Here is a 12,534-nt window from a genome sequence, read left to right as displayed (position 1 = left end):
TTATTTATTTATTTGAAGCATTTGGTTCTTATTTTTTTATTAATTTTTAATTATTTTTTTTATAGAACGTGCCTCAAGTCGACGCCGAGGGATTCTGCATCAGACCAGAAGTGAACGAAAACCATATCCTTTATTTCCCCCCCTACACTTCATTCTGGCGCGTTTGTTTGGCGTTTTCTTCATTTTCTTTAACTCGTCTCCTCACATCCCAAAGACAACTCCTTCTACTCGTCCAGCGACTCCGAGGACGAGGACGAGCCCAGGAAGTTCCACGTGCAGATCAAGCCCGTCCAGCCCAACAACGGCACGCATCAGAACCGGGCCAACATCGACGAGCTCAAAGCCTCCATCGGAAACATCATCCTGTCGCCCTCCGCCTCGGTACGGGTAACATTTCGCACAAGCTCTGTCTGCACACCGACCTGTTGATCCCGCTGCTGCAGCAGAAGTTCACTCTGCCTGTGTGACACTAGAGGGCAACAGGGGAACACCTAAAGTCAGACCCAGAGCATGGGAACAGACTGAAGCGCTCAGTTTGTCTAATGCATTTTGTTTAGATTAGTAATATGCCATATGTAATTTTGTCAACATGCCGCACCATCTTCCAGTTTACTAAATCTCCTGTCCACTCCTGGTCCGTGTTTTGTTTTTACTATGGATGTGGTTTAGCGTGAATCGACTTTGTTTTTATTTTCTTTTACTCCCACGGACTCGGGTTCCGTTTCACTGCTGATGTCGGCGCCCCTCGGCCTCACGCTCGCAACGCTTCGCTCGGATCTGCTCTCACGCCCGTGGCAGCCCCTCGTCCAGCTCCTCGTCCACTCTCCCTTCACTCTGCCTCTGTACGACTCTCTAACAAAAGTAGCTGCAGTCGTTAAAGTTTAAAGCCACTACCGCTTGTGTGCAAACACCGCATCCTATGTGTTGGTTTGCCTGCATGTGTGGGTGTGTGTGTGTGTGCGTTGTTGTTGTTGTAGAGCAGGCAAGTCTCGTGAAGGAGCCCTGGTGTGTTTTACTAGCCGTGCTCACCGACTGATCCCTAAATGAAAGTTATGGCATCTTCATCTGCTCTTCAGCCTCTCTTTCCCTCCTGGCTGTTTGAAGTTTCTTCAGCGTCTCTTTGTTTGCTTTCTGTCGACACCCACTTAGTTTCAACAGGACTCTGCTGCGGTTTTGTGAAAACGTAACGGGGATCAGTTCTTTAATTTCTCCTAGAGATGCCGAGACCATTCCGGGTTTTTTTTTTTTTTTTTTTTTGGAGGCTTGAGCTTATGATTCTTTTTGTTTTTTTGTTTTGTTTTTTTTTATCAAAGAGCTATAAGTTTTACAAAAAAATAAATAAATGCAGCATGTTATTTGGGAGTTTAAAAAAAAAAGTCTAGGAGACTGTGCATCAAAGTCTGTGTTCCAAGCATTCATTAATTTTTTATTAAACTTAAATAAAGTGAATCAGAGTCGGTTGATGCGTTTAAAGACCAAAAATGGTGGGAATTCCGGGTTTTCCAGAATTTAATGAGCCTGAAATAATTCTTCTGGTAGAACGATCACCCGCTATACTAATGAAAGTGCAAAGTAAAAAAAAAAAGGAAAATAATGAAAATAGTAAATGGTTAAAATAATGTTTCAACAGATGCTGGAAGTTGATATATATACATATATATATATATATATATATATATATATATATATATATATATATATATATATATATATATGAACTTAGGAAAAGTAAAATATGTCTGATTTACCGAACCAATATGTAACCCACAGAGTAAATCAGGAGAAAATTGTTCCAATTTTCTTTCTTCTTTTCTTTCTGTCCTTTTATTTGTATATTTTTGCCTCAGGGTTATAATGCAGAAGTCACAGAAATGTGCTGTAGTTTGTTCCATAGACAATCAGTTTTGAACCCAACAGAATAAAATTCACCTGTGCATATGTTTCTAACCATATCACAAGTTATAAAAAAAAAAAAAAAAACGTTAGTGTGTTCACATGCCGAAAATGGTGGGATTTTTAAATTTTTTTACGCATTAAATGACTAGTAAAATTAAAACGAATTGATTTTAGTATTTGAAAGGCACATCACCGATCGGTGCAGAAACGTAGTTTATTTAAAACTGGGACGACATGCCAAAACAAACATTTAGCTTCAGCTAGTTTCCATCCTAATCAGGTGAGTTCATAAAAATCAAGGCAAAATGATTCATACCCACACATCCGAGGGAGTATTGTGGGATGTGTAGTTTTCACAAATATTTTCCCTTTACAGAAGAAATTGGTGTGAAAAGTAAGTTTCTGTGTAGAGAAACATATATATTTTCTAACCCTTCTAATTTAATTTCTTTTAAATCAACAATACTTTCGGTCATTAAAAAAAAAAAAGAAACAATACTTTGGAGCGCCGTGTCGTACTCGCCATCCTTTCTTCCTGTTCCCATTTATTTCTGCTCGCTCTTTCCTGTTTCGGAACCACAGAGACATTTTGAATTAAAGTTCAAACTTTCATCCAAGGTGGCGCAGCGTAGTTTCATCTGGAGTGAATTATTGGGCGCTGTTCTCAATTTTTTTTTTGTTGTTTTCTTTCTATTTTTTTCTTTTCCTCCCCTCTCGCTGCTCATTTTTCTGTCTTTTTCATTTCTTCTCCCGTTTGCTTCTCCCTCCGTGGCGTTCCCTTTATTGAAACAGCAATGGAAGTTGTGTGAGCGAGCGAGCATAAGTGTGTGTGTGTGTGTGTGTGTGTGTGTGTGTGTGTGTGTGTGTGTGTGTGTGTGTGTGTGTGTGGCCAGCAAGAGCTGTAATTGAACCCATTTGCCGCTTAGCGCCTGTGGGACTAAGCCCCGGCCTCGCAGCTCGACGGTGGTTAAACGTTTTGCTGTGTTCCTTAAACCCATTTTGTTTCTTTTTCTCCCCTCCGCCCCCTGACAGCTCCTCTAACCTTTCTTCTTCTAAGAAATGGCTTTTTTATTGAAACTGAAGTTGCTCTCGGTTCGGTCAGCCGCCCCCCCCCCTCCGAGATCATACCTTGCGTATCTTGTGTTTCGCAGCAGGACGTGGCAGATTTATATCCCAGGGAGAGAAAAAAAAAAAAAAAAAAAGGCTCTGGGAAGGAAGTTGGTGAAGTGTCGGGGCCACGCTCTCCGTTGTCCCCGACTGATCGTTGTCTCGGCTTAAATACACTGTTTTCAGCTGCCGAATTCTTCACCCTAGGTTTAGTGTCTGGTATGTGTGAGTCCGGAGCGGTCCCGTGATTTACCGTCTTTAACGCTCAAGTGGAAACTTCCCGCTGCCGCTGGGGGACAACTCACGCAATCATTTTCACGACCTTAGACATATTCTATGCGCATTTTCAGCCTGATATATCATGTAGAGACTTCATGAATACTTTAAGGATATAACATTTGGAGTAAAAGATGTTTCAGGTTCAACAAGCGGCTTCCTGAGAGACGATCTACGACCACTGAAGTATACTTGAGTGTTGGTTTCCAGCTTTTTCAAATTAAATGAAATTGGTGCCAAACGTTTGTGCAGCAAAGATTTTTTGTTTGTGCCGCTATCATTTCAGAGATATTAGTAAATGTTTCCAGAGGTCATCAGAGGTCAACCAGCCACCCCATATCTACAAAATCAAGCAAATTTGGTGTCAAGCAAGCGTGCTATAAATAATTTCCATCCGTTTTGTTTGATCTTTTTTAATGTGTGTGTGTGTGTGGGAGGGCAGATTGACCTCTGGTGACCTCTGGAAACATTTGTTTTTTCTTTTTTAATCTTAAAAATTACAATGAGACAAACAAAACTTTTTGCTGCACAAAGGGAGCGCAGTTGATTGACGCCATATTTTGTTGTAATTTTGTAAATGTGGGCTGGGTGGTTGACCTCCGACGACCTCTGGAAACATTCAGTGCTGTCTTTAAAACGATGGCGGCACCACGGAAAATTGGTGCTGCGCAAGCATTGGACGCCAATTTCACTTAATTTGAAGATGATCACTTCTCCCTTCTACGTCTGTTTGAAGCTTTATATTGGTTTGGAAAAGTATTCATACCCTGTGAACTTTTGCACATTTTGTCTTGTTATAGCCACAAAAGCTTCTTGTGTATTTTACAAAGAATTTCTTTGAGTTACAGCAACGCAACTGTGAAGTGAAGAGGACAGAGTTGTCCAGTTTTTGGGGATGACGGGGTAAATTCAAGTGAACTTCGTTACAGACTTCAGACTGCAATGGGAATACGACCACAAACATTCAAACACAGCTACAGTGGACTGGTTGAGAGCCTTGTGTTAGAACGTCCCAGTTAAAGTCCAGACGAGCACAGACAGGGGTTAATCCATTCTGAGTGAGCTTGAGGAGTTTCTTTAAGGAAATTGGGGAAACATTTCAGCCTCTATGGATGTGTAAAGCTGGTAGGAACACCAAAAAAAAGACTCAAATTTAAATCAAAGTGTTATGAATACATTTTCCAAGCCACTCTTATTGTTTTCTACTTCATTTTTTTTTTTTTTTTTTATAAATATTCACTTTTTTTATTGTGTTTTTTCCAGGGACAAATGCGGAGGAACCAGTCCAGTAAGTAGTTTTTCTTTCCCTGTAACCTTTTTATGTCTTTGTGTTTCTGGATTGAGAGGAACGACTCTGGCTGCATTTTCGTTGGCTCCGGTTGTTCCTTAAGAAGTTTTCTGTAGAACAAAATTAATAATAAGAACCTCCAGATATCAAGCCAACACCAACATATTCCAAGAAAAAGCAAATAACCACCCTTTTTTTTCTATAAATGTCATCCCTTTTTTTTCTATAAATGTCATGCATGAGGGATGATTTCTCCCCCTACAGGTACAAATAAGACTAACTGTTAATCAGCTGGATGTTTTGACAAGTCAGAAATTATCTTTCGCCTTCAGTATTTTACCTTCTGGTCAGTTTTTTAAAAATGTGGGAATAAAAGCATAAGAAACATCTGCAGCACAGAGCCATGCAGCAGAACGCACAACAAAATGATACGTGAAGCAAAGCAAACTACCTCGAGTCATTGTTTATATACAGTACAGACCAAAAGTTTGGACACACCTTTTAATTCTATGAGTTTCCTTTATTTTCATGACTATTGACATTGTAGATTCACACTGAAGGCATCAAAACTATGAATAACACATGTGGAAATATGCACTAAACAAAAAAGTGTAAAACAACTGAAAATAGCCCTTATATTCTAGTTTCTTCAAAGCAGCAACCTTTTGCTGTGATTACTGCTTTGCACACACTCTGCATTTTCTTGATGAGCTTCAAGAGGTCGTCACCTGAAATGGTTTTCACTTCATAGGTCAACCTGCCCTGTCAGGTTAATAAGTGGGATTTCTTGCCTTATAAATAGTCATGAAAATAAAGAAAACCCATTAAATTAGAAAGGTGTGTCCAAACTTTTGGTCTGTACTGTATATATATATTATTTTTATTTTTTTGTGTTTTCGCTCAAATGCAAACTCAACCTTTTCCCGTTACTCATGACTAATCTCCAAAAGTTCTGCGATGGACCTTGTTTAATCTAGACGAGGGACTTTTGGAGCAGCAGGTTTAGACTAAATCTTTCCAGACCGTGTTTCCGGTGTGTGACGCGCAGGCCGTGTGTGCGCACGATTAAAAAGGATTAGCAACGTCAGATGCACCTAAATATTTGGAATACGGGAAGAATACAAGAACAAAAACAAAACATAAAAAAAACAAACAAAAGTGGAACGGCACAACAGGACAAGGTAACAGGATTGTTTTGTTTGACCCGTTAAATCCTCGACATCTGCTCTGCAAAGCTCTGTGTGACGAGTTCAAAGCTTGACCCGAATGCCGACCAGACAAAAATAATAAATAAAAATATTAGAACAGGTTGGATTATTGACTTTGGTAAACATGTGCATCATGTCTATATATTTAGTGATCAGAGTGATTGATAGATTTTGTGTTTAATGTGTTTAAATAAGATTTACAGCTATTAAAACTGTTTTTGCGTGTGTGTGTGTTTTTAGCTCCTAGGCTCAAGTTATATTTTTATTATTTTTCTGCAATTTCAAAAATACAACGAAATGGTTAAAATTGGTGAATTTGCACAAGGCGGTTGCATTCAAAGATGTATACTCTACATACGCTCAGGGTTTACTGGAGTATCTACCTTAAGATCTAAGGCTAAGGGTGAGTATGTTTTAACTACAGTCACTGGCCAGCGCCTCCACCTCTGTTCCCTACTCCACCCTAAATATCAACCCTCATCTCTATCTCCTTAAGGGAGCCTTTCACACTGCTTCTGCAGCCAGCCAACCTCCCTGTAGCTGCTAACATCACTGATATTTATGGTTTTTTTATCCCTCACTGCAAACTTTCAGTGTCCTATTTTGACAAGTTTACTCACCTAAATGGCTTTAATTTTGGGTTCTCTTCTACCTCTGGCATTTATTGATACAGTTCCGGTCAGAAGTATGCATCCACACGTCACGGATAATACTTGTCATATAATAATAATAATTTCCAGGGTGGAACGATTACACAACAAACAGCTTTTAATCTGCTGTGGGTTCACGTGCACCTCTTTTTACATTTGCATAAATTCCACATTCCTCGCGCGGCCGTCGACAAACTCAAGCTTTAACGGTCGTGTAATCGTTCCATCCTGAAAATAAAAACGATTCGAATATTAAAAATGACGAGTGTGTGCAAACCCCTGATGTTCAGGTTACTAGATGGAGCTTTGAGAGAAGTTGTAGCGCTCTGGAAAAGCGGTTCCAAATTAACCAGACGCCACTTTCTGCATTGATTTCCACTTGCCAAATCCAACCCAAACCCGCGTTTCAAAGCTGCTCCCTCTGTATTAAAACCTCAGTAGAACTCGGCAGATTAACACTTTTGCAGTACTTTGGTGCTATGGAGTTTTAATTTGTGAGGCAGAAGTCATTTATTTCAAGCGGTACCAGTCGGAGGTTTGGAAACACCTGGATGTTTCGTAACTAGTTTCGATCCGACCTTTGACTTGTACAGCGTTTCTCTAACTCTCAGCCATAGGTGGTGGCTTTCTCTCATGTTTATGTTTCTGGTTGAAGGTGAGGCGAATGAAAATTGTTCTTCTTTTCTCTTTAAAAAATCATAAAATTATAAAAAAGTTATTCATTTCCTCGCAAATTACAAGACTTCTGCTTGTGCTTGTCTCCCCCCGCAGATGACGAATTAGCAAAACCCAGAGGGTCAACGCCATTCGAGTGAGTCGGAACCTGACGGATTCCTTTTCGTTTTGTGTTTAGAACCAGAGTGACATTGTTTGCACGGTGCTTTCTGACTCACTAAGCGTTGAGTTCTTCGTACATTGACGTGATTTGGCCGTGTTTGTGTTTGTCTCGGCTCTGGCAGGCTGAGCAACAACGACCTTCTGTCTCTGGATCCGCTGAACTCTGCTGCAGGAGTCGGGTCCTCCTCCTCTGTGTCGTCCACAGCAGGTTAGCCGCAAAAAAAAAAAAAACTTAAAAAAACAAACCTCAAAACGTCCTGTACCTCGAGAGTTTTTATTTTCCAGCAGAAAATGATCTTTAACAGACTATCACACTCAGTATCACTCACAAAGTTGAAATCAGAAAGCAAAATAAATCATTGCTGCAGCCAAATTCCAAGACAGAAGAATTGTGGTCTGAAGAAAAGAAAATGTAACTTTCTCCATTTTCTTTCATTTTTACACTCCGACCATCAACCTTTTTTCAAATTTCCCCATCTACGGCTTGAATAGCAGGGCACTACTTTACTTTTCCTATGTCTTCTAATAATAAACATCCACACTTTGTATGAATTTTATTACTTACTGAACATGTTTCTCATGCTTTGCATGCCCCACACTGGCGTTTAAACAGAGTGGCATTAGCAGTGACCCGTTACCCAGGTTAAGCATAATCCACAGTTAATTGGCACCTCGTCGGGGTCAGAGGGTGGGATATAAAGCCCACAGGCGCATATGTTGTCAAACAAAGTCTCATTACTGTCAAAGGTCTCGGCTTTAAAGTCAAAAAAGCATCAAAAAGTGCTTCGATTTGGATTCCTGACCAGAAGTAAGTGTCTCGGTCTACAGAGAGGCTGTGTTAATATCGTAGAACACACACGGGCTCCTGAAGTGTAAGATGACTGAATTATTTTATTTTTTTCTTTTAATTTAAGTGTATTTGTACAATAATGTTGCAATATAAGTTTATATTGTACATTGCCTTGATTGTTTTCTCAATTATTCCTTCTTTTTTTTGGAGTTGACGTCACGTAACGTTTGTTTTCATGTCCCTCTCACCTGTTCTTGTTAGACCTCGCTTCTGTCTTCTTTCCAATCCCTTCATCTCCATTTTTTCTGATGAATGACTCTGAGGTCTTTCTGCCAGAGGCAGCAGGTAAAATGTGTGTGCCTCTCTGTCTTGAAGAGGAATATTAACCTGAACGTGAGCCATTCATCAACAAATCACTTCCATGTTTATGTTTTATCTTAAAGTTTGGTTTTCTTTAGTTCCCTTTTCTAATACGGAAGTGCTCTTTTCTTCAAATCATTGACAAAATGATATTCTGCCCTTTTCACATTATTAATAACAAAATAACATGTTCGTTTTACTTTTGGACAGTCTTTCAGTAAGCCTGTGGCTCCAGGTTCATAGAGATTGCATTACGCCTTTGAAAAATAAAACTTACATATAATAGTTGCTGGAACTGAAGATAATAGGGTGGGTATTTCAATACTGTGAGTCAATAAACTTCCACTGAATTTATTAGAATAAATTTGTGAAGTAAAGGTACGTTATCACGTCTCGACGTTTTTTCCTTTAGAAACACTGGCAGCGTGTAAGGGTGACGATAGTTAGTTAGATAAGCTCTGGTTTCAGTTAGCAAGCTAGCAGTCTGCGTTTTGTAGGTTGGGTTAGCAAGCTAGCAGTCTACGTTTTGTAGGTTGGGTTAGCAAGCTAGCAGTCTACGTTTTGTAGGTTGGGTTAGCAAGCTAGCAGTCTACGTTTTGTAGGTTGGGTTAGCAAGCTAGCAGTCTGTGTTTTGTAGGTTGGGTTAGCAAGCTAGCAGTCTGCGTTTTGTAGGTTTAGTTAGCAAGCTAGCAGTCTACGTTTTGTAGGTTGGGTTAGCAAGCTAGCAGTCTGCGTTTTGTAGGTTTAGTTAGCAAGCTAGCAGTCTACGTTTTATAGGTTTGGTAAGCAAGCTAGCAGTCTACGTTTTGTAGGTTTGGTAAGCAAGCTAGCAGTCTACGTTTTGTAGGTTTGGTAAGCAAGCTAGCAGTCTACGTTTTGTAGGTTTGGTAAGCAAGCTAGCAGTCTACGTTTTGTAGGTTTGGTAAGCAAGCTAGCAGTCTACGTTTTGTAGGTTTGGTAAGCAAGCTAGCAGTCTACGTTTTGTAGGTTGGGTTAGCAAGCTAGCAGTCTGCGTTTTGTAGGTTTAGTTAGCAAGCTAGCAGTCTGTGTTTTAAAACACCTGCGAGTTTAGCCTTCTAGCTTAGTAAGTATACTTTTTAAATAACATTACCTTGATAACAGTAATATGAAGCAGTCTTTTAGTGTCCACTCCCTGACTCTCCACACAGTAGACTTTCTGTCATGTCAGAATATGTTCGTGCATCGAAACAGGTAATGGAGGGGCGAGGGCAAGCCTGCTTAAGAATTAACACATACACATCACCTTCCTTTGCATCCGAAAAGGTAGCATACACATTTCAATCTCAAATTGTCCTGGCAGCCATGGATTTAAAAAAAAATTATTTTAGCTATGTCCAAAAGAAATTATTAGCAGGGAGTCTTGCAATTGAGATGTATGGCACATTTGTGCCACTGTTTTGGAACTAATGCATGTGTTACTCAAATGTTACAACGATGAGCTGGAAGGATCCTAATCGGTGTTCGGGTAAACTTAGCATACACTCTGGCTGCGCTGATTAAGACTCACTCACCTCAGGATGCCGAATGCTTGACTTATCACTTATACCTGCTTTCTGAGTAATTCAGCTAATAAATACCCGACCAATTGGGGGGCTCTCCGATTTTTTTTGTGTTTAACTTTCCTCAGGTGAATTTCAAACCTGTAGAAGAAAAAATTAAATGGGAGACTTAACATTAAAAGTATAATTTTATGTTCACAGAAAATAGTGATGGAGTGCAGTATGAACACAAAACTGATTTATGCTAACCCTGGATACGGTTTTGCTCTCAAAGATTTTTTTCCCTTTATGATCCACCTGATTGACATTGCAACATCTAATATGAACTTTTTAACCTAAACTTAGGTTTGATACTCTAATTAATGGATAACAAACTCCTTACGTTTCACGTAACACTGAATCTCCAAATTCAGGATTTTAATAGAGTACAGTTATTAACTGTGTTGTGATGCTTTTAAAATGCACTGCAGGTGTAAAGTCTGTCAAATATATTCATTTTCTCTACTTTTCTTTATTTTTTTTACCTTTAACACCTCTTTCGATCACATATCTCCCTTCAGTCGACACTGTGAGCCGCTTTACCCCAGTGGCAGAGCGACAGCAGTCCAAAGATGTCTCCTCTTTCTCCTCATCCACCACCTCTCCCTGGGATTCCCCCGAAAACACTTCCCAAGGGCTGAGGCCTGCGCCGGTGAGGGCCCAGAGTGCCCCCATCACCCAGCCCACCGAGCCAATCGACCCCGTCAAAAGCCCGACCGCCGCCAGCCCCCCAAAGACCCTGAAGTCCGTTGACAGCTTCTCCTCTGTGTCCTGGTCTCAGAGCCAGTGGATTGCTTTCGGGGATAGGTCCGCTCTGCCTTGCCGTCACGGCTCAGGCTCTTCCGTAGCGGAGGTCCAGAAGGCTCCGGCTGGCGGCTTCGGCAGGGCGAGCCGCTTCCTGTCGGACGAGTCTGCAGATGCTTTCTGCAAAGCAGCAGCTACGGGGGTCAGAGAGGACAGTAGTGTCTGTTTCGCTGACGTCTTCTCTGATAGGACAGTAGCAGCAGCCACAGCATGCAAAGTATTTCATGGTAACAGTTACGTTGCTGTTCAAGACACGCCGTGTGCCTGAGGGTTTGGAGTTGATTTTGCCTGAAAATTGACAGTAACGTCTTTGGTTTTCCATTTATTTTTTGTTGCTTTGGTTGTTTTTGCTGATGCTTTTGTGTTCCGTCTGCCTGAGATGCAAGATTTATTTATTTTTATTTTTTTTGTGGTCCAATTGATTTCGGAATGTGTTCTCTCCATTTTATTTTATTACTAAATATTTTGTCGTTGGAACAAGACGTGATGCATGAACACACGCACGTTTGTACCTAGCCATACATTCTTAATTCTCTAACCAAAGTGTGTGTTTTTTTTCTAGTGCCAGTACCAAACCGACCTACGACCCCTCTGGCGGCTGGAGCCCTCGTCCCACCACCTCGTCCTTCGTCCAGACCCAAACTCCCCACCGGAAAACTCACGGGAATCAATGAAATTGTGCGTAATCCTTCCACTGCTTATATATTTCCACGTTAATTTTCCGTGCGCCTCCTCTGGTGGCGTGGCCAATAGAGCAAAAGATTTTCCAGATTCTTCAATGGCGTGACTTTACAAGCGACACGTTTTCAAGTTTGAGCCAACTCACTAATGCCCGTTTTGGCAAGCACCGCTGCCTATTTTCAGCTCAGTTTTTGTTTTGGGTATATTTGTCAAATCCCAGCTGAAAAGGCTTATTGAGACCCCTGGGCTGCCTTCCATGTAATCTGTCAACAGATTTCCGCTAAGTCCGTCAGGGACTGTATTGACAACGGAGTAAAAAACTTAAGTTTGTGGGTTTTTTAAAAAGATTTTTGAGCTTGACAGCACTTAGATTAAAAACATGTTCTCTACTTTGGGCTGAATGTATGATACCTCCTCCCCCGTGCTTTACAGTTGAAGTTCCATGTTGTTCTGAACATCATCCCTCAACTTCCTCTTAACCTGTTGAGTTGTTAATTTTTTTTCTGTTGTTGTTCCGAGTGTTTTACTGTGGGTTTGCTCTAAAATTGTCAAACCTCAATCTGATCCGTGTTTCTGATTCACTTTTCTCTGCTGCACTTTGGAAGGTGTGACAAAGAAAAAAACTCTTCTTTCGCTTTTATTTCAACATTTTTCAACAACTTCCTTTTTGTTTAAGCGTATAACTAACATGGTACTCAAAAAGTTAAGTTTTTCATTTTCGGTTGGTTTATTTCTTGAGTGTTGATACTAAAAATGCATTTAATTCCCCCTAAAATATCGAGGGAGAGTTTAATGCCTTTTTACGATCTGGAAGTTGTCTTCACTTCAAGTATTTACATGGAGTTTGCCGTCAGCCGTTCAGCAGCACTTGTTTTGTTTTCTTTTCTTTAAGATTTCAATCACTTTTTATATTCCTTTAGGTCCGGCCTTTCAGCCCACCCAAAGCATCCAACGCCAGCCCCCCTCCGACGGCACCGCTCGCCCGGGCCGAGAGTTCTTCCTCGCTGTCTTCGAACGCCTCGCTCAGTGCCGGGAACACTCCCACCGTTGGTAGGATCGTTTCCCTCCCTATTCTGCG

The 12,534-nt window shown here is 40.8% G+C and overlaps 1 protein-coding gene across 11 annotated transcripts in view; it reads left to right on the top strand.

Annotated features, from left to right (window-relative positions):
- Window positions 1-12,534, top strand: part of fcho2 (FCH domain only 2) — a 59,062-nt gene that overhangs the window by 35,689 nt on the left and 10,839 nt on the right. For 6 of the 11 annotated variants that reach the window (XM_023338613.1, XM_023338611.1, XM_023338612.1 and 3 more), the window contains exons 13-21: window positions 66-123; window positions 206-381; window positions 4,543-4,567; window positions 6,140-6,178; window positions 7,197-7,236; window positions 7,385-7,470; window positions 10,493-11,008; window positions 11,338-11,453; window positions 12,377-12,506. In XM_023338613.1, coding sequence (XP_023194381.1) covers window positions 66-123; window positions 206-381; window positions 4,543-4,567; window positions 6,140-6,178; window positions 7,197-7,236; window positions 7,385-7,470; window positions 10,493-11,008; window positions 11,338-11,453; window positions 12,377-12,506 — 1,186 coding nt within the window. The remainder of the gene's footprint in view (window positions 1-65; window positions 124-205; window positions 382-4,542; window positions 4,568-6,139; window positions 6,179-7,196; window positions 7,237-7,384; window positions 7,471-10,492; window positions 11,009-11,337; window positions 11,454-12,376; window positions 12,507-12,534) is intronic. The other 5 variants (XM_023338616.1, XM_023338615.1, XM_023338607.1 and 2 more) reach the window with 4 other exon arrangements.

Source organism: Xiphophorus maculatus, chromosome 8 (genome assembly GCF_002775205.1).
Source record: "Xiphophorus maculatus strain JP 163 A chromosome 8, X_maculatus-5.0-male, whole genome shotgun sequence".
NCBI lineage: Eukaryota > Metazoa > Chordata > Actinopteri > Cyprinodontiformes > Poeciliidae > Xiphophorus > Xiphophorus maculatus.
This window is presented reverse-complemented; position numbering and strand designations above follow the sequence as displayed.